Raw genomic sequence first — 21,197 nt, forward strand, 5'->3', positions numbered from 1 at the left:
CAGCACTCCGTGATACCGCAGCCGTTATGACTGCACTGATTGGCTCTGTTGATTATAGAGATTCATGAAGTCGCTCATGACCTGGAGGAGTCGGTGAGATTCGAAAATAAGCTTACAGCTTCACGAGTCACCATCTCGGTCTAGCAGCGAATCCCCGCCTCCCTTGCTTGCTTGTATCACACACGCGCTGCAGCCTGTATTCGCTTTAGCAGTTGTCTGCTGTTGTCTCACATCATCCATGCGTCTCGCACGTGCCCTTCACGGGTGCTCGAGGAGCCAACCACATGAGTTTGTGATATTGAATTCTGACCTGCTCATCTAGATTACTGGCCTTCTGCCGAGTTCACTGGCACCCAACATTCCGCTATGTCGAAGATAGCATGAATGCCAGAACCGCGACGTGGCCCTTGTGGCCGGGACACAGACGGGCATTGGTCCCCCAGGCGAGTCTGATTGGTTTCTATGTGCATGAGACTGTGACAACCCTCCCAACTATTGGGTTCAGTGGTGTGGATGGTCAGACTGGCATGAGCCTGCTTCATGAGGAGCCCCCGTCTGCAAGGCAGAGAACGGTGGTTCCCTCTAGAGTGGGATCGCCCTGGTTGTCGGTGGTTCGACCGCTCAAACACGGGCAATTGGTATTCGTCCGAAGTTCTGCGGACACCTTATTTCCGATCAACCCGTTTATGGGGCTCTAGGTGATTCTCCTTGAGCCGCCCCGGCGTTCGGCGTTAATCGGAGGGCGGGATTCCCCTGAGAACGGCCGCGCCGGGCGGAAGCCAAGCCGGATTCGCCAGTTGATTCCCTACCTGGTTCTCAGTCTCTTGCACGTTCACCAGCCATCTGGTCTATCAATTATGGCTATATTCTTCTGCGTTTACTGGACAGACACTTGCTATGGTTGAGGCTCTCTCTCGAGTCGAAACAAACTTTCCAGATGGCAGAGAACGGGAGTCTCATGGGTCTTGGCACCAAGGGGCCAACATGGAACTACCATGTTGACGACCAGCGGCAGTCGCTGCACATGGGATAAGAGTGTTTCGAGTGTCTACTCCCCGAACGGGAGCAACCGAGTCGGCAACATGACCTGGCTTCAGAATGGTGCTCGACGTTGGCTGAACCTCTGCCGGTCACTGACCGGAGCGGTGAAAGGCAAATCGCCCAAGAAGAACACCATTAGGGAGTCGTGCCGAGAAGTGGACGAAATGCATGATTACTCTCATTGGTGTCGTCTGTGCTGTCAAAGTCAGGCCGTACTCTCTCGTCATGGTAGCGGCGGGAGGTTTCTCTCTGGAGTTCCTCTACCTGCTTTCACGGTTTGGAGAATAGGCTTTGGGGATTGTGTCTGGAGTTCAGACCGCAATTTTGTCTTTCTTCTTTTTTTAAACTTGCCTTTCTTTCACTTCAGAAGTCTGAAAATTGGCCTTTGAGGGTCCAAAGATGGAGGCGAGGGGGGAGAAGAGAGTTTATATGAACTGGGCTAAGATTAGCGAATTGAGGGAAGCCATGTGCCTCTCCTCATTCTGCGGTTCTGTCAAACTACAATTTTATGAAGGCGAGGCTGAGAGGCACGGGCATCACCAAGGCGGCCACCCAATACCATAGTACGCCAGCTAGCAGGTTGTTTCCCAATCACATTCCTACCCATACGCAGCATATCCAAGGTGCATTCAGAGAACAGACCAAAGCCTAAGGCAGTCTTCACTTGTCTTGGCTTACTCTTGGCGCCAATGCTGGAAGAGTTGAGATGATTTATACTACAGCGTCTGCTGACATGAGGACTGTGTTTTGCATGACTGGCTGGCGAGGGAGGGGCAAACCGTTTTGTTTACCGCTTTTGGGGATCTTGGGGAAGATCCGGGGGGGCGATCTGGCGGACGGGACGGTTCAGCTGGGCCAGGAACTGAAAGGTCGAGCGGACGAGGCGCCGAAGCTCTGGTCGTTGCGGTCACATAGCTGTCTAGCTCAGGTAAGGTGAGGTAAGGTGAGGTACCTTGGGTAGTGTGGGGGAGGCGAGAAAAGCATGAGAAGCATGGGCTTGTTTATGCTGTTTGCTGTTTTTGGGTTTCTTGCCGGAGATGGGAAAGGTGAGAAAGCTCCTACATTTTCGCACAGAGATTTTTGTCGATGCTTGTGAGGCTGGAATTCTGCTATGGCCTTTTTTTTGTTTTGCCTCGGGGACGGTTTCCGAGGTTATTCATATTGGGAATAGAGAGATAGGGCGGGCTGAGTCTAGATTGGTTTCTCTCGCTCCCGCGGACGATGCTGGACACGGATACCAAGTTGGAGGTAATTGGGTTCGTAAAGATTTTGGATGATTACTTCAGTTGCCGGAGATGCGTAAGGCAGTGATGAGGTTTCCCGTAGGGAGCTACTCCTGGTACGAAACTCCATCTCACAGGAGAGGGTAGGCTGGCGAGAGGAGTGACATCAGGTCTAGACACTTGACCAACTGCTTCCTATGACCCTTGATTATAGGGAAGAGACAACACGAAAGCTAATCAATGTGTTCTTGGTCACTTACCTACTCTCAACCGTTCACAATCAGGCAGTTTGCGCCACACTTTTACGTTCACTAGTGATGACTCCTGATACAAGCCAAAGAAGCAGCTTTTCACCTATCTCGAAGAACGAAGCCGAAAGGGGTGTGCGAGACAACACACCTGCTAGAGCAATGACCACCAGCCTTTATCTCTGACAGGAAAGCCGTCCCTAGCTAAGATGAACAAATTCATGCCGGGTGCCGTTAGCGTTAGAAAACCCCATCTCATGATCGTTTTTTGCCTCCATCTTTCTCTCAGAGCACAGCTCGCAGACGGGCTTCTTCGGTGGTACTGCCGAGAAGTCGAACCCACTTGGGGTCAAGGATAGCGAAGCGGTTCAAGCTCAACTCACCCCACCCACCTTTCCCGTTGCTGAGAATAGAGTCGGCGGGAAGGCTGAGACTTTTTTGACGTGCATGAACTGCTTGCCGACGATGGTGCTTCAGATATCGAGAAGGCGTGCTGGTTGGGTCAGAGAGCGGGAAAGTCTCTTTTGTCCGCTTTTGTGAGACTAGACAAGTTGCAGCAAGTGGATCGTTTGTTTCTAGGTTTCGGGGCGGGAGTGGTGTTTATGGCGAGTTTGATGCTTTTTTGACGGAGATTTTGTAGGTATCAGGCAGGCGCACAGAGAGAGAGAGAGAGAGAGAGTGTAACCGAAGACAGGATCTTGTCGGTACTAGGCTACCCTTGTCTCCTGCAGACTAGCAGGCGCGAACGGGGTGGCATCCGCGTGGCCGATCGTGCTGAGTCCGGCGGTCCAATCATCGGCGCCTGGAGGGATGCCCCCCGGTGCCGAGTCGCCGAGGGGAAGGCCAAGATGCGGGTCCGTCTCGGCGGGCGAGGGGTCCGGCGCTAGTGCAAAATGACCGGTGAGATGCGGGAGTGCGGCGCGGGAAGAAGACGAGGGCCTGTTCGACCTATCACTGGCGTTCGATGTGAAGTTGACGAGGTGGACCTTGGCAAAGTGTGTCTTGTGATGAGGCTTTTTTGACGGATTCGGTATTACGAGGTTTGTCGTTCAGGGGTAAAAGAATGAGGTTGCAGGGGCACGTGGTGAGAAGCTGCGTCGTTTGTGATGGATTGGTTTTCCTGTTCCAAGGGGAATTCGGTAAACCATTGTGGTGTTGGGTGATGTCGATAATCAACTCGAGGTTGTACATAACAGACTTGTATGCAATATGTTGCCTACATAGCTAAACCAAAACCAAAAGCCATTTGAATCCGTCAGGAACAAAGCATTCATCTGTTCAACATGCAGAACTTGACCCCAGAACCACCTGCGCCAATGCCTCGCCAACCACCACAACCCCTCGCCCGCGTCCTCGCCGCAGATGAAGTCATTCCCACGGTCCAGCGCGTCCTCGCAATCCAACGCGCCGCCCGCGAAAACGCAGTCGCGTCCATCACGCCGTCCGAGGCAACCTTCGCCAACACCATCGGTCCCTTCCTGCGTGCCGACGACGAGACGCAGGGCGAGACGGGCTCCTTCAGCGTGCTCCGCTTCTCTGGCCCGGACAAGGCTACCACTGAAGCCATAGAGGAAGGTATGAGGCTCTGGTCTGCGTCTACGGCGGAGAGGTTGCGGATGAAGGGAGTCTATGAGCTTGTCAATGCCGTTAAGGAGAGGGACGAGGAAGGGCTCGGGGATGAGGAGAAGAGGATCATGAGGGACTTATGGCTGGATTATCGCGGAGCTGGGCATGGAGTCTTGGATGAGGAGGGAATTCGGGTGTATTTGGAGCGGAGGGAGAGGCTTGAGGAGTTGAAGAGGGTGTTTAGGAAGAATCTGTACAAGGGGAGCGGAGGCCTCTGGCTCACGGAGGCGGAGCTGGAGGGTACACCCAGAGAAGAGATGGAGAGATGGAAGTTTGGGCGGGAAGACGTGCCGGAGGAAAGGGGCAAGAGGTTTGTCACGCTGGAAAGAGCGGATTACGATGCCGTGCTGCGGTATGCGCGTGATTCGGAGACGAGGAGGCGGGTGTATGTTGCGTTTGACAATCGGTTCCCTGAGAACGTGCCGCTGTACAAGGAGATGCTTGTCCTACGAGACGAGAATGCGAGGATGTTGGGGTATGGGAGCCACGCGGAGTTCCGGATCGAGAGGAGGGTTGCGCCGTCGACTGAGTGGGTTGAGGAGTTCTTGGGACGGTTAAGAAAGGGATTGGAGCCTCGGGGAAGGGAAGAGATGGCGAGAATTGTGGACAGGAAGAGGAATGAGTTGGGGATTGTTCGTGAAGAGAAGGATAAAGAGGAGGGGAGGATTCTGCCATGGGATTTTGAGTACTATACGAGACTTCTTGAGGAAGAGGCGGACGTTGACCAGGAGAAGATGTCCGAGTATTTCCCCCTGAATCATACGTTATTGGCCATGCTGGGTTTGTTCTCCGAGTTTCTGGGTTTTGAATTCGAACCCGTACCGAAGAGCGACTTAGTTGGAAAGATCTGGGACAAGGGGGTACAGGTTTGGGCAGTCTGGGAGGGAAGAGGGGAGAGAAAGGGAGAGTTTGTGGGATACCTGTACGCCGACGTTCTCTGGAGAGAAGGGAAATACCGGACGGCGTGCAATGTCAACCTGCAATGCGTACGTTGCCGAGCCCTGTTCTCCTTTGGGTTCGTTCCATCAGAAAGAATCACTGACTGGTCAACAGGGTTACTTGAAGGAGGATGGCACCAGAGTCTACCCTGCCACGGTGCTCATGTGTGCCTTTCAGCCCCCTACAGCCGCGTCTTGTGCGCTGTTGAAGCATCGCGAGGTCGTGACATTGTTCCACGGTACGCCTAAACCAGTCCAATTCCCTTCTTCGTCCCTTTTATCTCACATTGTCAACCTCAAATATGATTCGTGATACACTCCTTTTCTGCACCCGTCCGATGGGAATGGCTTTCGCTCACACCGCCCACACAGAGCTGGGCCACGGGCTTCACGACCTTGTATCCCGCACAAAGCATACCCGCTTCCACGGAACGCGTGTGGCGCCCGACTTTGGCGAGGCGCCGAGCACGATGTTGGAAAAGTGGTGCTGGATGCCGGAAGAGCTCGTCAAGATGGGCCGGCACTACACGCGCGTCGATCCGGCGTACATGGCGAAGTGGAAGGAAGACCATGGGGGTGGTGAAGAGCCCCCGCAGGAAAAGATGCCAAAGGAGTTGGCCGAAAACTTGGTACAGAGTCGAGAGCTGAACCGGGGTCTATGGTTCCTAAGGCAGCTGTAAGTTTTCTGTCTTTTTCTACCTTTCTTTTGTTACCTCGTGTGATTGTTTTGGTGATTTGATGGATTACTGACACGGAACAGAGTATTTGCCACGTTTGATATGATGGTGAACAATCAAGAGTCAACCGAGGCTCTGAGAGAGCTGGATGAAGTGAAGCTCTACAACGACCTTCAGGATTCCATGACACTCAGGCCGAATCCTGATAAGAGAGGGTACGGATTGGTTCACTCCACGCATCTCATCGAGCTCTACGATGCGGGCTACTACGCCTACATGAGGTATGTTTGCTGCATAGAATCATTTTTACAATCTCATTCAGAGTTTGGCGGGAGCCGAGATCCTCTATCAATGACTCAAGCCCCGTCACTACGGCTTCCAAGTGCAGTGCTGACTTACCCCCACAAAGCGCCCAAGCATTCGCGGCCTCCTTCTTCGAGTCGTGCTTCGCCAAGGACCCCCGCAGTCCTGAAGTCTGGGACCGGTACCGAAGAGATATCCTCGAGTACGGCGGCAGCAGAGACGAAATGGAGATGATGAAAGAGTTTCTGGGTAGGGAGCCCGGGCCGGATGCGCTGTTGAGAAGTCTCGGGTTATTGGAGGGTGATGGGAGTGATGTTGGACCAACGGCGGCATCGACTTGAAACCATTTGCGATTAGTCTCATGGCACCACCATCTTTGGTATTTCTTCGAGACAGCATCTTGAGTGTAGGATACGACGATTGTTTGAAAATGATTGTTGAATCGAGTCGCGGCTGAAGTTGCTCTCGACTCAGACTGAGACTGAAGCTCGTATTAGAGAGCTCAGCTGATCTGCTTGTCCTGCGTCTGCTCAGGTACTACCGCTCCGAGACAGTCTCAATAGACCCTGCTGTCTCTTGCTCACAGTGTGTCTGGCTCTGTCAAAGTTCAATGGTAAGCAAATCACGTATCGGATACAGTATGTTGCGCAGCAGCCCATTTTCTGGGGTAATAGAGAACTGAGACCACACCTCGATACGAGACTTGACAGAGTTACCTTTGTAATTGATTCAATATTGTAAGACATCCCTCGGGGTAATCCACATTGCATTCGCGGGTGCCAACGGTGTTACTGAGCCATGATTCCACGATAGCTTCATGTTCAGCTGGTGTTGACGGGTTTCATTCGTTGGCATCCGCTCATGCTGATCGTGCCACATTCACTCAAGATTGCTCAAACTGGCTCAGCTAGCTCATATTGGGGCCAGTGAGACCGTTAGACGTGTCCTGCATTCAGGTTCCTACGATAGATAAAAAGCGACTGTCCGGCTGCTTCAACTCGTTTCCATGTCGCGCTCAATCACCAGTTAGCCATCAAATACTCAAGAGATACGATCAAGTCGTCGATATGAAGTCTATCATAGTCGCCTTCGTAGGCCTCATCTCCTTTGTCGTTGCCCAGAGATGCAACGCCGATAACTGCGCCCGCAGAGTGACCGGCACCTTCAGGGCCGCCGGCGTCCCGGACGTCACAAGCCGCGGCTTAGACTGCTCCTCTTACATGCAGACCACCGTAATTCCGGACACGTTGTAAGTGCCACAAAACTAGTACCAACATGAGTCCGCCGCCACAGCTCTGACATTACTCAATAGCACTTCAACCGTCACCACCACGATCTACACCGACAACATCCCCCTTACCCCAACTACTACCTTCTCCCAGTCTACAACCCGTACCCCCATCACGCAATCTCCAACCTCAGTCCCCTCCTACGCAGCCGTCTCCTGCACCAGCACCAGCGCCTACTCCTCAGCCTGCAGCTGCTGGGGCTACACCCCGTCCATAACAACCCTCCCCGCGCCAGTCGCCACCGTCACGGCAACCCAATACGCCAACCCAGGCTGCCGCGGCGCCCGCGACTGTCCCTTTGACGGCGTGAACCTCTACCAGTGCCCCGGCGGCGGTGGAAAGCTCTGCACTTGTCTTCGCGAAGTCGATAGGAATTTGGACGAACCGAGTCGGAGGCACGTCTGCGTGGAGAATAAGGGATGTAACGAGGTCAGGACGTGTACTTCGTCGAGCAGCTGCAGCACGGGCGAGGCGTGCGTGTGGAATTACTGCTGTGAACGGCAGCGGAGAAGGATTTGTCTAAGGTATGCGCCTTTGGCGTGTGGTAACCCGACTCTGCCTAGAAACATCTTTGAAGAGCGGCGGGAGTTGGTTGAGAGCCGAGGTAGCGGGATGGTGTGAGCTTGGTTGATGATGCTTAGGATGTTCTTCGAGGGACGACTGAGGGACGTTGTGTCGGCGAGTGATAATTGGACGGACGAGAATGCCCAAAAAGTTTTCTGGATAGCCGTAGGGAACAGGATAATAGCAAAATCTCAAGCTCTCCCTGGCTTCCCAGCCCAAAACTCCAAACGCAAATGCAGCTTTTGATGATGGACCTCACTTCCCCTTCCACCTCACCCGACTAGCATACTGCGCAAACCTCACAACCTCCTCCTGCTCAAGCAACAACTCAACAGTATAATAATGCCTCGCAAGCTCCTCATGCCCCGCGAACCGATGCACAAAAGAGTGACACAGCCGACACAGCCACGCGACGTTATTCAGCTCCTCCTCGCGGTGCCACCCGCGCTTGACGACTTTATCGTGCACCATGCGCGGAATGAGGTGATGATACGTCAACCCGATCCAGTCCCGCCCGCATAACTCGCACCCATCCACGGAATCTCGCGTCGAGCGCGGGGGAGGCGGCGGCGCGACGAGGGCGGAGATGTACTCTGTCAACACGGGGGCCAGGAACTCGTGGGCGCCTTGTTTCGCTGGGTCGACGATGTGGTAGGCTGCCAGCGAGTCCGCAACGTCTGAGGATAGAGTGGGTAAGAGGTCTGCTACATCAGCGCCGGTGAGTGGAAGGGGGAAGCGGGATTGTAGGAGGGACGGGTCGGCTGTGTGGGTTGCGTGGGATAAGAATTTGAGGTCCGGGGGAAACGAGTCAAAGGTTTCGGAGGCGAGGTAGGATGTGAAGTCGATCATGTCGTCTGCGTCCACCTGAGTGTTATCATCGTCGTCGCCGGTGCCGGCGCCGCTGGTGACGGCTGAGGGCCCATCGTCATTTTGAGATTTGGGCGGCCGGCGAGGATTCGCCTTCTTGGAGCGGCGTTTTGGTTTCGGTGCTGGTTTGGTCACGCGTTCTACGACGGCGGCGGAGAGGCAGTCTCGTAATGTTTCAAACTGGGGTGAGTCTTCATCAGAACTTCTCATTGTCTCATCTATGGTGGCAAGTTTTGATTCTGTGAGATGAGATTCTTCTCATGAAAAGTGTGAGTGAGATGAGGTAGAAGACGTGAATCGATGACGTTGAGTCGACGTTGCTTTTCGGAGCTCACCTCACGATCCGTTCGGACGGAGGGCGGGCGATTTTAGGGCACTTTAGCGCGTTGTCTGTGGGGAGCGGGGGCGCCCGGGTATAAGTGCGCATCCCCCTCCCCCACGTTTTGGGTGACGGAAGCCGGCTGAGAGGCGTTCGGACGACATTCCTCCCACCTGACCATCGTGGCTTTCATTTTGCGAGGTCTTCGTTTAATATCCATCTCGTAGCAATCGGCATTAAAATCCCGGCTTTGACACAGGCAAGTCCGGGCCATTGAGCGACATGGCGCAAGACAAGCGCAAGACAATCATCGCTTTTGATCTATACGGCACTCTCCTATCGACCGAATCCATCGCAAAGCAACTCGCAGAGCTCTACGGCGACGAAGATGAAGCCAAAACCCTGGCGGCGCAGTGGCGGCGGTATCAGCTCGAGTACACATGGCGTATCAACAGCATGGGTTCGTACCGCACACAGAATCTTGTAAGGCATAAAAAAGGTGATAGTAGGCTGAGACAACGAGACACATCTAGGCACATACCGTCCGTTTTCCGACATCACGCGCGCAGCGCTGAAGCATGCCATCGCGGAGAGAAAGAAGCCAACTCTCTCAAAGCAGGACGAGGACCGTCTTATAGAAGCTTATAACGGTCTCCAAGCCTTCTCAGACATTGAGTCGGCGATGCGCATTGTCGAAGGGAACAGCTCCATCGACGCGTACGTATTTTCCAACGGGACGGATGACATGGTCAGCGCATCCATCAGAACCTGCCCCGAAATCAATCAACGCAAGAGCCGTATCTTTGGCCCTGAGAAGTTGGTGACGGTGGAAGGGGCACGCTGCTTCAAGCCCGCTCCTGCGACGTACCGGCACTTTGCGGAGAAGGTGGGTATGACTGGCAGAGAAGGCGACATTTGGCTGGTGAGTTCAAATCCGTTTGATGCACTTGGAGCGAGGGCGGCCGGGTGGCAGTCTGCATGGATCGACAGGGCCGGGACGGGATGGATTGATGCACTGGGAAGCGTCATTGGCACTGAGCCGACAATCGTTGCTCAAGGGGTTGATGAAGCTCTGCAGAGAATTGCGGAGCTCGGAAACTAGCCATGAGGAAAACAGCCGCTCAAGATTGTAGATCTGGCAAGGTTTCTACTTGCCGCCTCGGTGTCGCTTTGCAAGACGGAGAAAAAGATTCACTTCAAGCATCATGCTGGACCCCAAGTATCCACATCACGTTGGCAACGGCTTCTGAGCTTATTTCAAGCCGGAGCACAGTGCTAGCCCTATTCCCCAAACTTTCAAACACTGGAATAGATCACCATGACGACATTGATGTCATTCAGACTGGGAATCCGTACATAATGGGCCCGTCGCATCAAGGCCCCTACAGTACGCAAGCCGATTCACAAGCGAAACAGTCGAACAAGTCTCAACTTCCGCTCTCCGGCTGCAACTGCCATGCGCATTTCTAGCGTTGATGATGACGACGGATGCGAGAATGATGCCACGTAGACGACAAGCTTAAAAGTTTAGTGCATGTTCGGCATGTTATGCCGTAGTCGGGTCTTGACCCTTGAAGCCTTCAACGTGTATGAGATGGGCAAGGTTGACAGTCATTTCGGCTAGTTTTGCCGCATCGGGAGGAAAGCGCGCGCTGATATAGTTGTACTCTGTGTCTTTCACGACGAAGCTGTGCTGGAAATTTAGCAATCGTTGTTGCATCCGCGGAGGGGGGAGGCACGAACGGTCGGCTGGGCATCCAGCTGCTCTTGAACTGACTGGGATCTTTCACCACTTTGCGCATCTGACACCATAAGCACTTGAACAAGTCGTCCTCCATAACTTGAGCTGTATACTTACCGAATCCTCGACATTCTCTGTGCCCGCACCGTATGTCTTATAGTAGTCGCCCAGAAATAGCCTGGTTCCATGATACGCCAGCGACTCGAAGCATCCGGGGAGTGCCGTCGTCGTGCAGTGATACAGAACACTGTTACCGTCCTGGCCCTTGGTGTTGCAGAGCACCAGCGGACCGTGGCAGATAGCCGTGACAATCTTTTTGCCCGGCTTCTTGGTTTGGGGGAAGTAATCGGCCAGCAGCTTCTGCGCGGTGGTCGAGTCCATGAGCTGCCTCACTTCCTTGTCGTGACCGCCGGGAATATGCACAATGTCGAAGTCATCGAGCGTAAAGCCCAGCGAAGTCCAGGATAGGGGGTTCTGCATTTCGGCAGATTTGACCATCGTATCGTGGAGCTTTATCGTGGAGGCCGCGGCGCCCTGTTAGACGGGTAGCAGGTCAACTCTAACTGCATCACCAGATTGCCATGCCTCGGCGGATGGGAGAGATGCGGGATATTGGCTAAGGGAGGAATTTGCAAGCGCTCATGGTGCAATTGTGTCGACGTCGAACAATGACGACGTTTGCAACATCTTGCGAAAGAGAGTCATCGTACAAGAAACTTCTGGGAAAGACCCTTGAGCATGCGGGCATCGCAGCGGGGCGTTGAGCCCGTTTCGGTTGCAAAGTTTACGTCGAATCCTGCATCTTTGAAGGTCTGGTAGGGGATAGCAACCTCTGCGAAGCAAGAAGGGAGAGATTAGCTTTGCGGTTCGTAACGCAGATCCCGTTGAGTAAGGGTTTTGCCATGTTTGGACGATTGGAGGTGGTGCGGGGCTAGAGGATTAGGGGGATGGAGATGGAGTCTGACAAGGACCGGGACGATGTCGTGGACTTGGCGTTGAGGGGATGGGCGAGACAGGATGGGTGGGCAAGCGGAAGGATGATGAAGATCACCTGCCTGTGGGATCATGGCCGTAGTCGGCCATGATGATGAGGACTTTGACCATATTGGTGACTCTTGAGGATGTATTACCGGCAGCGATAGCTTGAAGCCGAACGAGAGCAACGATGATGGTACGAGCTGGACGAGACGACACGACACGGGTGACGTTGAAGGATCTGAATCGTCTGAAGTTGGCTGACAGGGAGAGACGTGGGAGTGATCAACGCGGGGTTGGCAGATCACCGTGGCCGGCGAATTGTACCGTATGGCACGGCACACACGGATAGGTACTCGTTGGTGCGTGCCGCATCGCCGGAACAAGCGAGACAGGTTGACATCAGCGTTGAACTCTGAACGTTTGAACAGCAAGTCAGGCGTCAGCTTATTCCTTTGCACATTTACTGCCCAGGAGTTTGGCTTGCATTCCGCGTCGGCATACCTCGCATGCCTCTGCTGACTCGCTAGAGTTGTTGTTGATTGCTGTAAACAGAACTAATCTCGTGGACATGTGTATCTGATTTGATGTTGCATCTCAGGCGAGATGAAGAAATGAAGAAGCGGCTGGAAATTGACGGACGGACTCAAAGGACTGTGCTTCATGTGCTTGATCAAATTGATGCGTCCGTGAACAAGTTCCCGATTCCAACGCTGGACATTGGATGAGCGGACCCTGAAGCGACCCGACATGAGGCAGGCAGGGGCCCAGAGTCAAGGGGCTGGCAAGGGCAGAGGCAAGGGCAGGCAAGCAAGGAAGGCACACCAAAAATGTCCGTGTGCCCGGTTCCTGCCCCTAACTTCTTTGGTACGTACCTCAATTGGTAACGGAGACGCAGCGCTAATGCAACGGGGACCCGTCAAAAGCGGAACCCCCTCTCGACGTCATCTCTGCCAGACTTTTTCCGTCTCTCCCCCCTTACTGCACAGTGTACGTCTGCACCTTGCTTTCCGTTTACCTGATACCTGACCAACTTACGGATACCTCAAGGCTCAAACTTTTATTCATCTTTCCATCTCCCCGTCAGCGCGAGTCCGCCTTGTCTACTTTGTCTGTTACTCGTACGGCTTGGATGTGCCGTTGCACAGAGATCTTATTCCCATCTCGTCCTTGCTTACTTCACCTTGGGATTCGCTACACATGCACTTACATCTGCACACATTCGTTCTGTCTGTACCTCGCAGTAGGCCAGTCACAATGCGGCTACCAAGATGCAGACTACCCCAGTGCCAAGCGGCTGATGTGAACCTTGACACCAGGCTTTTATCCTGACATGCTCTGCACGACTAATGGCCGCCATTCCACACACACACATACACTATACAAGTATCCGTAGCTAGATACCGGGCGGACAGCTCACCTAGCTACAGCTCCAACGATATTCAAGCTTTCACCAGTCTCCATAACGCATGACATCGTGGTCCTCTTGGTCCCGTCAGTACCGGCACCAAGTCCACTCCAAGACGCACATCCTGCCCTTCCCATCCAGTGGGCCCCGCCGGTTTACGCAACCACGCCAACTTAGTCTCCCCGGACTCGCTCCCCGGTTAGGAAGAAGCAGGCGCAAGCGCGCTCTCAAGTCTCTCTCGTGTAATTACACAACAATACCCTACCTACCGGTACGGGGTACAGAGCACTTCGTCCCCTTGTCCTCTCCCATGTATCCGTACCAAACCCTTGCTGCCAGACTCCCGGCAGCTCGGAAACTCATAGCTCGTCTAGATAAGGCCACTATGACCCGCCGTTGTGGACAGTGACGACAGTCTGGGCCCTTCGTTTCTTGATATATGCCCCCTTCCTGCCACGCCCAGTTTCCGCGCCTGTTCTTGTTCTCGTCACTCTTCATCGACACACTTCATCCACCCATTCCACCGTCCATCCCATCTCCAACTCACGCCCACACTCACGCACACGCACACGACGATGAATCTCTCACTCGATAAGACGATGCCTGCCAGCAATCTTCTCTCGGAGCAGGTCCAGCTCGGAGGCACCTACGTTGACACCGTTGTCGAGATATCCGAAGAGCTGTTTCACATGAAGGAGCTTCTACCCCTAGTCAAGCTCCTGACCCTCGTCTACAAGATGCGCTCACCTAACGCTGATGAGGAGCATCACATGAACACCCTTTTGCGGACATTGTCAGGCGACAACCTCAATAAGATAACTACGGACCGGTATCCCGAAGGATTTACCAGAGACGAGATCGTCAAGTCATTCAGCAGATTTCTGAGCCCAGTTCTTAACGGTCTCACGGGCCTTGGCGATTTCGAGCAAGCCGTGGGCGCTGGCGAAGACCCTGACTCATTCCGCCAATTCTGGGCTCTCGACGACAGAAATCTGCTCTCCGACGCCGCTTCAGGCAGAGGCCCCCTCGCCGCAAGCACAGAGCCCATCATCCCATTCCTCGAGACCTTTGTCAAGGACCGCAGTCGCCGCATAGCCTTGACCCAGGATCACGGCGCTCTAGTGCTGGTTCCCAACCAAACGAGGCCCGGCGATGAGATCTGGATGATGTCCCGTGCGTCGTCCCTGGTTGTCGTGCGAAGACTTGATCAGCCGGAAGACTCGACGACAGACCTGAGCGTCCTTGGCGATGCTTACAGCCACGGGTTTGTCAAGGGTAAGCCGCCGCGGGGCTGCAAGCGTCAGGCATATGACGACCTGGAATTCTTGACATCGTCCGTTGCTGTTGGCCTCGCCGGCGGTGTGCCGAGGTAGAGACAGTCGTTGACTGGGCTATCTTATTTGCCAGCCATCTGCCGATACAATCTGGCCATGGTGGGCACGAGACTGCAAAAGCAACGCAGCTTTCAAATGTGCAATCTCTCAACATCAGCCATCTAGTTCGAAGGATAGTCAAGCCTTGTTCTGCGCCATGAGCCGATGGAAATCCTCCCGCATGCCCTTGTCGCTGTGGCTGCATCGGATCGCAACACGTATACTTTTTGTACAATGACAACAACAATAAGCCCGATGAGCAAAAGTCCCTCGATGAATTATTCAGCGCCAGGGTCAACACCTCGCAGACTCGAAAGGCAGCATTCTGCAGCATTATTTCTTTTGTTGGAGGGGGGATCACTCAACGCTTCTCCTTGACATTTGGGTTCTGGAAACGGGAGTTTGGGAGACTGGGGATCACGGAATTGGGAAAGAAAAGGAAAGGAAAAGGCAACACAGAACAACACTGGCGTACCATGGGATTCTCTTCAAAATGAAAGAAATTGGGATTTGCATTCTGATACTAATCACTTTAGAGGCATTTTTAGATACCCCAACTTGAATCTTTTATTACATTGAACTTTGACGAAACGGTGAATTTGATGCAATCTCGTCTATCGCGAACCTACTCAGGTGCTGTGGTCATTGTGGAAGGTGATTTAATTTCCCGGGATGATTTGCTGACAAGTGACAACCCCTCTGGGCCTCCAATCCCAAATGGGGCCCCTGAATCCTCCTGAGCTATCCGTATCCTACGGAATGGTCAATAGGGCTCTAGCGAACCTTAAAGCGACCTAGCTTATCACGAATCAGGTGAATAAAAGACGTAGGTTTCCGTACGGAGCATCGGATACGGAGTCAATGCTTACGCGGGAGCCTAAATCGGAGCGGACCTCATTCACTGACGGCGCCGTTTATTCTTTCACTGCATCTCAAAATATCTCTGCTTAAATACTCGGGACAATTTTCTTTCAACAAAAGTTTAAACGTCAATTCAGCCGCGCACCGTCGCACGCGGAAACCGTTGGTGAAATTGCACTTTGTACCACGCGACGACGGTGTCGACGGTGGGAGGCGTTTTTTTTTGAGATTACTTGGGCAACTCTGCAACATATCACAGCTGGCACCAAGTGGAACACGACGTGGCTGACACTCCCGAGACATTCAGCGGCTGGTGACATATCTTGCACATTCAACATCGAGTTTGAGTTGCACAACATGGACGGGGTCTTGGCTTACATCCTGAGGTCTCTCACGGCGGCCGTCCTAGTCGCCGCCGTGGGATCGGTGTTATACTTTTTTAAGCTTCTGAGGAAGCACCGGGGCAAGATGGCTGAGCTGAGGAAGCAGGGACTGGTGAGTTTTCCTTCACCCTTCTCATCGCGCTCCATCACGTCATGAGAGGCTATCATGAACGTCCACATCAGACTAACCACAAAACACAGCCAATCGTCCCCCACAGCTTCCTCTTCGGAAACCTCCTCGAGGCCAAGAAAGCTTTCGACACACTTCCGCCGGGCGTCCACGCAAACTACGCCCTCGCCCGCCTGGGCGAGCTCCACGGCAAAAATGGCGCCTACTACATCGACACCTGGCCCATGGCCGACCCGATGCTCGTCGTCACAGACCCGGACATGGCCCACCAGACAGTCTACCACCCGGTCGCCGGCGCCCAGAAGCCCCCCATGCTCGTCGGCTGGTTCCACCCCATCACCGGCGGGCCGAGCCAGTTCGACACAAACGGCCGGCCGTGGAAGAACCTCCACGCCCTCTTCAACCCCAGCTTCAGCAACCAGAACATCACCGCCGCCGTGCCCATCATCCTCGGCAACATTGCCACTTTCACCGACCGGCTGCGCGCCAGGGTCTCCACCTCCGGGGGCGATGGTGGTGGTAGTGATGAGGGAGACATGTTCAGGCTGGAGCCCCTGATGCTCGACCTCATCACCGACGTCATCGGCGAAGTCCTCCTTAACGTCCGCCTCGAAACCCAGAAACAGCAACATCCCCTCGCCGAGGCAATGAAGGGCCAGCTCCGCCTCAAATTCACCTCCCACAAGCCCGAGAACCTCCTAGCCCCCATCGACCCATTCCTCCTCTTCCGCACCTGGAACGGCGGCCGCATCCTCGACAACCACATCAAGCACCAAATCAACGCCCGCTTCGCCACCCTTCTGCAAAACAAAGCCCACAACCGCGACAAGTCTGAAAACTTCCAATCCGTCCTCGACAGCGCCCTCGAGAATTGGCTCGCACAACCCGGGAACGCGGGTTGCGAGGAGCTCGACGCTTCCTACCTCTCCCTCATGACGCGCAATATGCGCATGTTCTTCTTCGCGGGCTACGACTCCTCCGCCGCGACGATAGTCTACTGCCTGCACAACATCGCCTCCCGCCCTGCCATCCTCGCCCGCGTCCGCGCAGAACACGACGCCGTCCTCAGCACCGACATCTCCACGGCACCGGCCAAAATCGCGGAAACCCCGGCCCTGCTCAACGCCTTACCTTTCACAAACGCCTGCATCAAGGAGTCCTTGCGCCTTTTCCCGCCCGCAGGCGGCATCCGCCAGGGCTGCGCTGATCTAGTCCTGCACGACGCCGAGGGCAACGCCTATCCGACGGACGGCATCGCCGTCAACATGCTGCACTGGGCCATTGGCCGGAACCCGCGATACTGGGCTCGGCCGGACGAGTTCGTACCCGAGCGATGGCTCGTGACGGATCCAAAGCATGAGCTGCACCCGCCCAAGGGTGGCTGGCGGATTTTCGAGTACGGGCCGCGGTTGTGTGTGGGACAGCAGCTTGTTATGACGGAGGCGAGGGCCGTGTTGGCGTGCGTGGTGCGGGAGTTTGATATCCGGGATTGCTATGGCGAGATTGACGGCGGTAAGGGGAAGATCGATACGAGCGGGTTGGGCGGGCAGAGGGTTTTCATGGTGGAGGCGGGCGCTGCGCATCCTACGGATGGGTATCCTTGTAGGGTATCTTTGAGCGGGTACGGAAAGTGAGAGAGATCTTAGACCAAGTCAGCAATTGAGACAAAGCATATTTCTACTGGTTGTATACGTGCTCATGTGCATGTGTACTTTCGCTCGATTGAAGAATCTTTTCTGGCGTGGAAACGGTTGCCTGTAAAGGGAACTAGGTGCCGATAGTCGAATGGAGAGAAGCGATTTGCGGGAAGAGAATCAGGCTACCGTCAAGAAAAAGGCCCTTAAATGTCAGCAAGCAAATCAAGCCAAGCACACTGACCTGAGATCCATATTCTCTCGAAGTTAAGACCATGAACCTCACGTATGATTCCCGTGTAAGGCGCACCTCCACTCGGACCCTACCATGAGAGGCACTTTTGCATAACAAGACCAGTCAGAGGAAACTAATTGTAACGCAGTGTAATGCTTTGTAGTCAAGTGTCCTTTTTAAAAAGCGAGAGCGATATAAAATCAAGCCGTGGCTCGTGAACATTGGGATTTCTCTTCCATCCCATCTTTTTCCCCTTTTGGTGTCGTCCGATCCAACACCCGGAACGCCGTGACCCATGTCGTATAATGAGATGGAAAGTATACAAATTTGCAATCAGACACCGAGTGTCTGTGCAAGAAGTGAAAGAAAACAATTCGAAAATCAGAAGGGTATATCCGTCCACCATTTTTCAGTCATCCGCCTTTTCTCCCTGGGAGTTGGAGCACCATGGAAGCATCACTGGCTCCTCTTGCGCTTCCGCTCCCAAGTGTTCTCCCCAGCACCGCCGCCAACAATATCCGACTCCTCGATCTCGATCCTCGGTGGCGGCGGCATAGCCGACAAAATCGGTGGGCTGCTCGGTCCGACAACACTATCGTCGCTGTCCTGCCTCCGGTGTCCAAGAAGCGCCTGCCTATCCCCCCCACGACCATGCACCGCCTCCTCCTCGTCCATCTCCGGCACGGCGACGAGAACATGCGAGCTGCCCCAGCTCGGCGCGCGTCCCATGCTCTCCCGCGTAACGACCTTTCCGTTCGACATGGATCCGCTGGCGACGTAGCTGTCACTGCGGCCAAGGGGATCCGCGCCGGGGCTGCTGCTGTTGTTCGCCCACCCAAACTCGTTGTTCATGGCGCGTTCGACCATGTACCTATCGAACTGCGTGTCTCTTTCGTTGTTATACTGTGAGGGTCTGCGCTGTAGGGATGTCGCTTCGGATTCCTGCTGCTGCTGTTGCTGTGCCGTCTGTTGTGTTTCATGCTTCTGAATCGATGACTTTGTTGAGGATGTGGATATCCGGCGGAGGGAACGGTCTGCAAGGCTAAGGCCGCCGATGGAAAGGCGACCATTGTAGGAGGTCTCGCCTTCGAGGTCGTTGAAGCCGTAGGGCTTGTGGTTTACGGGGTAGTGATAATCGTCGTACTTGACGAGTCGGCGGTACGTCTGGATCGAGTAAACGCCTGGTATGGCGACGAGAATTCTGTGTGTTGTTAATTGTGTCCCTAAGGGAGTCATGATTATCGTCGTGGCTTACAGAAGAAAACAATCCAAGCCGAGACCAACAACTGAGTAGTGGCTGTCCTTTCTCTGCACGAATACCACAACATCGAGAGCCAGAACGGCCAGGGAGCAGACGATCTTCAAAATGTGGGTAAAAAGCATGGTCCATGGCGTCAGGGTCTCGGCGGCGAGCTTTGAGATTTCGTAACACGTGGAAAATAGGCAGACGAGGGAGAAGGCGATGTTGACAGATTCCCAACTACACCCGGGTCAGTACACGAACTTGACGGTAAACACAGTCCCAACCCTGACTTACACGACCTCTACCATGGGAAACATCCCTTTTGTTTCCTCCTCGGTTTCCCAGTTCCTAAGAGTATCCGATAGGCGCCAAGAGAAGAGAGCGATGACGACGAGGAAGACTAGCAACTGAAGGATCCAAAGAGGCACAAGCAGCGCCATGCGCCATCTTGACCGGTCGAACTGAGCTTGTTGGCGGTGTAGAACCATTGCTGCGGTTTCTTGTTTGTGGTAAGGACGATGTTCCTCGGAGGCTTTTGACTCGGGTCGCCGGAGTTGATGTTGTTGTTCGAGGCTGAGGAAGACTAGTCTGGACTCAAGGCGAACACAGGGAGTTATAAGCTGAAGGTCTTAGACAGGATGAAAATCATAACAATGACGACAGGGGTAGTCAGCTGGAACAGGGCCCGAGAAGCGCGGAAAGGGAGGCTGTGATGAGGCGACCCAGGTGGCAGGTAGTTGCTTGATTCGAGTGTGTCTGCAAATTGCTATATATAAAACCACCTCTTCCAGAAAGCCGGGACGTCTGAAATGAGCAAGAGGAATTCCCAGCCAGGCTGCAGTATATCGAGGGACACCAAGCCCTGTCCAGGAAACACCGCTCTAGTCACAACTTGCTTCTGCCCTAGGCGGATTGGCTGGGCATCAGGGCATCTGGGGCCGCTCTACTCCAGGTTGAAAGCGATGAAGCGTACTCTGTATACAGCCACGATTGTTTCATTGGACAAACCCTTCAGGTTCCCGCAGTGAGCTGCCCCTTGTCAGCCCAGTTCAGCTCCTAGCACTGATCGGGGGCGTAATGGATACCTTTGGAGAAGGACTCAAGGAGTCTGAGCAGTGGGAACGTTGGGAGCAACGGGGGTCCTCCGCTAGTCATCGTTGGATTGTTGGAGCCTAGCAGCTAAGCTAGGGTGATCTCAGGGTCTCGGGCCATGAGGAGATTAACGCCGTGACGCCTTCCCGCGAGAATAGCCACCACCCCTATGCCCTGCGCGGCTCCCTTCCGTGGACTACCACGCAAGGGCGAGTATCTTGCCGAATGGTGGAATGTTGCCATCCCACCCACTACTCTGTGCTGTGTGAGGCATCGAATGGCGTTTGCGGCTGAGGTCAGGGCCATACGATCGATATCACTCGATCAGGCAAGCGGCCCTGGCCATCAGTTCATGCCCACCTCGTCCCTCGCAGACCAGGCAATAGCGAGCATCCTGATACTGCCAGAGACGCTGCGCTGACAGCATGGCAGACAACAGCATAGTGGGCAATAAGCGCGGTACCTCGAACAGATGGCTGCAAAGTCCTTCTTGTTCAGGTGATTCGCAGTGCCAACAAATGCGCACCCAGCTTCACAGCCTAGCTGATGTCGAACAAAACAGGAAATGCGGTCCCAGAGTTTCGGCTCTCTATAGCGAGGTGGAGGGTCGGGCAGATCAAGGGTTGGCTCCAATTTCATCTCGCTACGCGCTTGTCGTCTTCCTTCAGGATCGGCTGTCGATGCATGAGACGCGCTTGTGGTGGCTGCGCAGGCAAAATCAACCAAAACCGGTCCACTTGTAAAATTCCCCGCCCAAACCATTGGAAATTGTGTCATTTTGCGGCACAGGCAGACACGTTTTGTTCGTTCTGGGTGCACTGGTCTCCGAAACAGAACCATCGAGGGCTGCTGTAACTAGTGAAAGTCGTGGTGGGGAGGGATTCCCACTAACTGGCTGGTCCAACATTCGAACGTGGGTGACTGGGCCGGTCTTGTTGGTCTGTTTGATGATGTGGTGACTTCTCCTTGGCTGTTCAGCCTGTTCTGAGCTCTGGTCTCCTCCCCAAGAAACCAACGGCATTTTCAG

The 21,197-nt window shown here is 54.2% G+C and overlaps 11 protein-coding genes across 11 annotated transcripts; 7 read left to right on the forward strand and 4 right to left on the reverse strand.

The window, feature by feature from the left end:
• Positions 1 to 380: 380 nt before the first annotated feature.
• On the forward strand, positions 381 to 698 carry CTAM01_14696 (uncharacterized protein; the record flags this gene model as incomplete). The annotated part of the gene is made up of 1 exon (XM_060530695.1): positions 381 to 698. The coding sequence occupies one exon, from the start codon at positions 381 to 383 to the stop codon at positions 696 to 698; it is 318 nt and encodes a 105-aa protein (XP_060374717.1).
• A 2,521-nt stretch (positions 699 to 3,219) lies between these two features.
• CTAM01_14697 (uncharacterized protein) lies at positions 3,220 to 3,660 on the reverse strand (the record flags this gene model as incomplete). Its single annotated transcript, XM_060530696.1, has 2 exons — positions 3,220 to 3,525; positions 3,658 to 3,660. The coding sequence occupies 2 exons, from the start codon at positions 3,658 to 3,660 to the stop codon at positions 3,220 to 3,222; spliced, it is 309 nt and encodes a 102-aa protein (XP_060374718.1).
• Positions 3,661 to 3,795: 135 nt separating this feature from the next.
• On the forward strand, positions 3,796 to 6,397 carry CTAM01_14698 (peptidase family M3; the record flags this gene model as incomplete). Its single annotated transcript, XM_060530697.1, has 5 exons — positions 3,796 to 5,124; positions 5,192 to 5,315; positions 5,449 to 5,752; positions 5,837 to 6,034; positions 6,163 to 6,397. 5 exons carry the CDS (start codon positions 3,796 to 3,798, stop codon positions 6,395 to 6,397), a joined length of 2,190 nt encoding a protein of 729 aa, XP_060374719.1.
• Positions 6,398 to 7,123: 726 nt separating this feature from the next.
• On the forward strand, positions 7,124 to 7,966 carry CTAM01_14699 (uncharacterized protein; the record flags this gene model as incomplete). Its single annotated transcript, XM_060530698.1, has 3 exons — positions 7,124 to 7,305; positions 7,369 to 7,818; positions 7,909 to 7,966. The coding sequence occupies 3 exons, from the start codon at positions 7,124 to 7,126 to the stop codon at positions 7,964 to 7,966; spliced, it is 690 nt and encodes a 229-aa protein (XP_060374720.1).
• Positions 7,967 to 8,164: 198 nt separating this feature from the next.
• Positions 8,165 to 8,986, reverse strand: CTAM01_14700 (YisB protein; the record flags this gene model as incomplete). The annotated part of the gene is made up of 1 exon (XM_060530699.1): positions 8,165 to 8,986. One exon carries the CDS (start codon positions 8,984 to 8,986, stop codon positions 8,165 to 8,167), a length of 822 nt encoding a protein of 273 aa, XP_060374721.1.
• A 391-nt stretch (positions 8,987 to 9,377) lies between these two features.
• CTAM01_14701 (haloacid dehalogenase) lies at positions 9,378 to 10,197 on the forward strand (the record flags this gene model as incomplete). Its single annotated transcript, XM_060530700.1, has 2 exons — positions 9,378 to 9,555; positions 9,629 to 10,197. 2 exons carry the CDS (start codon positions 9,378 to 9,380, stop codon positions 10,195 to 10,197), a joined length of 747 nt encoding a protein of 248 aa, XP_060374722.1.
• A 444-nt stretch (positions 10,198 to 10,641) lies between these two features.
• Positions 10,642 to 11,334, reverse strand: CTAM01_14702 (ThiJ/PfpI family protein; the record flags this gene model as incomplete). The annotated part of the gene is made up of 3 exons (XM_060530701.1): positions 10,642 to 10,783; positions 10,839 to 10,897; positions 10,954 to 11,334. 3 exons carry the CDS (start codon positions 11,332 to 11,334, stop codon positions 10,642 to 10,644), a joined length of 582 nt encoding a protein of 193 aa, XP_060374723.1.
• A 2,460-nt stretch (positions 11,335 to 13,794) lies between these two features.
• Positions 13,795 to 14,592, forward strand: CTAM01_14703 (uncharacterized protein; the record flags this gene model as incomplete). Its single annotated transcript, XM_060530702.1, has 1 exon — positions 13,795 to 14,592. One exon carries the CDS (start codon positions 13,795 to 13,797, stop codon positions 14,590 to 14,592), a length of 798 nt encoding a protein of 265 aa, XP_060374724.1.
• Positions 14,593 to 15,810: 1,218 nt separating this feature from the next.
• On the forward strand, positions 15,811 to 17,600 carry CTAM01_14704 (cytochrome P450; the record flags this gene model as incomplete). Its single annotated transcript, XM_060530703.1, has 2 exons — positions 15,811 to 15,948; positions 16,038 to 17,600. 2 exons carry the CDS (start codon positions 15,811 to 15,813, stop codon positions 17,598 to 17,600), a joined length of 1,701 nt encoding a protein of 566 aa, XP_060374725.1.
• A 691-nt stretch (positions 17,601 to 18,291) lies between these two features.
• On the reverse strand, positions 18,292 to 19,566 carry CTAM01_14705 (uncharacterized protein; the record flags this gene model as incomplete). The annotated part of the gene is made up of 3 exons (XM_060530704.1): positions 18,292 to 19,036; positions 19,091 to 19,315; positions 19,373 to 19,566. 3 exons carry the CDS (start codon positions 19,564 to 19,566, stop codon positions 18,292 to 18,294), a joined length of 1,164 nt encoding a protein of 387 aa, XP_060374726.1.
• A 773-nt stretch (positions 19,567 to 20,339) lies between these two features.
• On the forward strand, positions 20,340 to 20,591 carry CTAM01_14706 (uncharacterized protein; the record flags this gene model as incomplete). The annotated part of the gene is made up of 1 exon (XM_060530705.1): positions 20,340 to 20,591. One exon carries the CDS (start codon positions 20,340 to 20,342, stop codon positions 20,589 to 20,591), a length of 252 nt encoding a protein of 83 aa, XP_060374727.1.
• Positions 20,592 to 21,197: the final 606 nt, after the last annotated feature.

The sequence above is a fragment of the Colletotrichum tamarilloi genome (assembly GCF_030869305.1).
Source record: "Colletotrichum tamarilloi strain Tom-12 chromosome Unknown Scaffold_131.1, whole genome shotgun sequence".
In the NCBI taxonomy this organism is placed as follows: domain Eukaryota; kingdom Fungi; phylum Ascomycota; class Sordariomycetes; order Glomerellales; family Glomerellaceae; genus Colletotrichum; species Colletotrichum tamarilloi.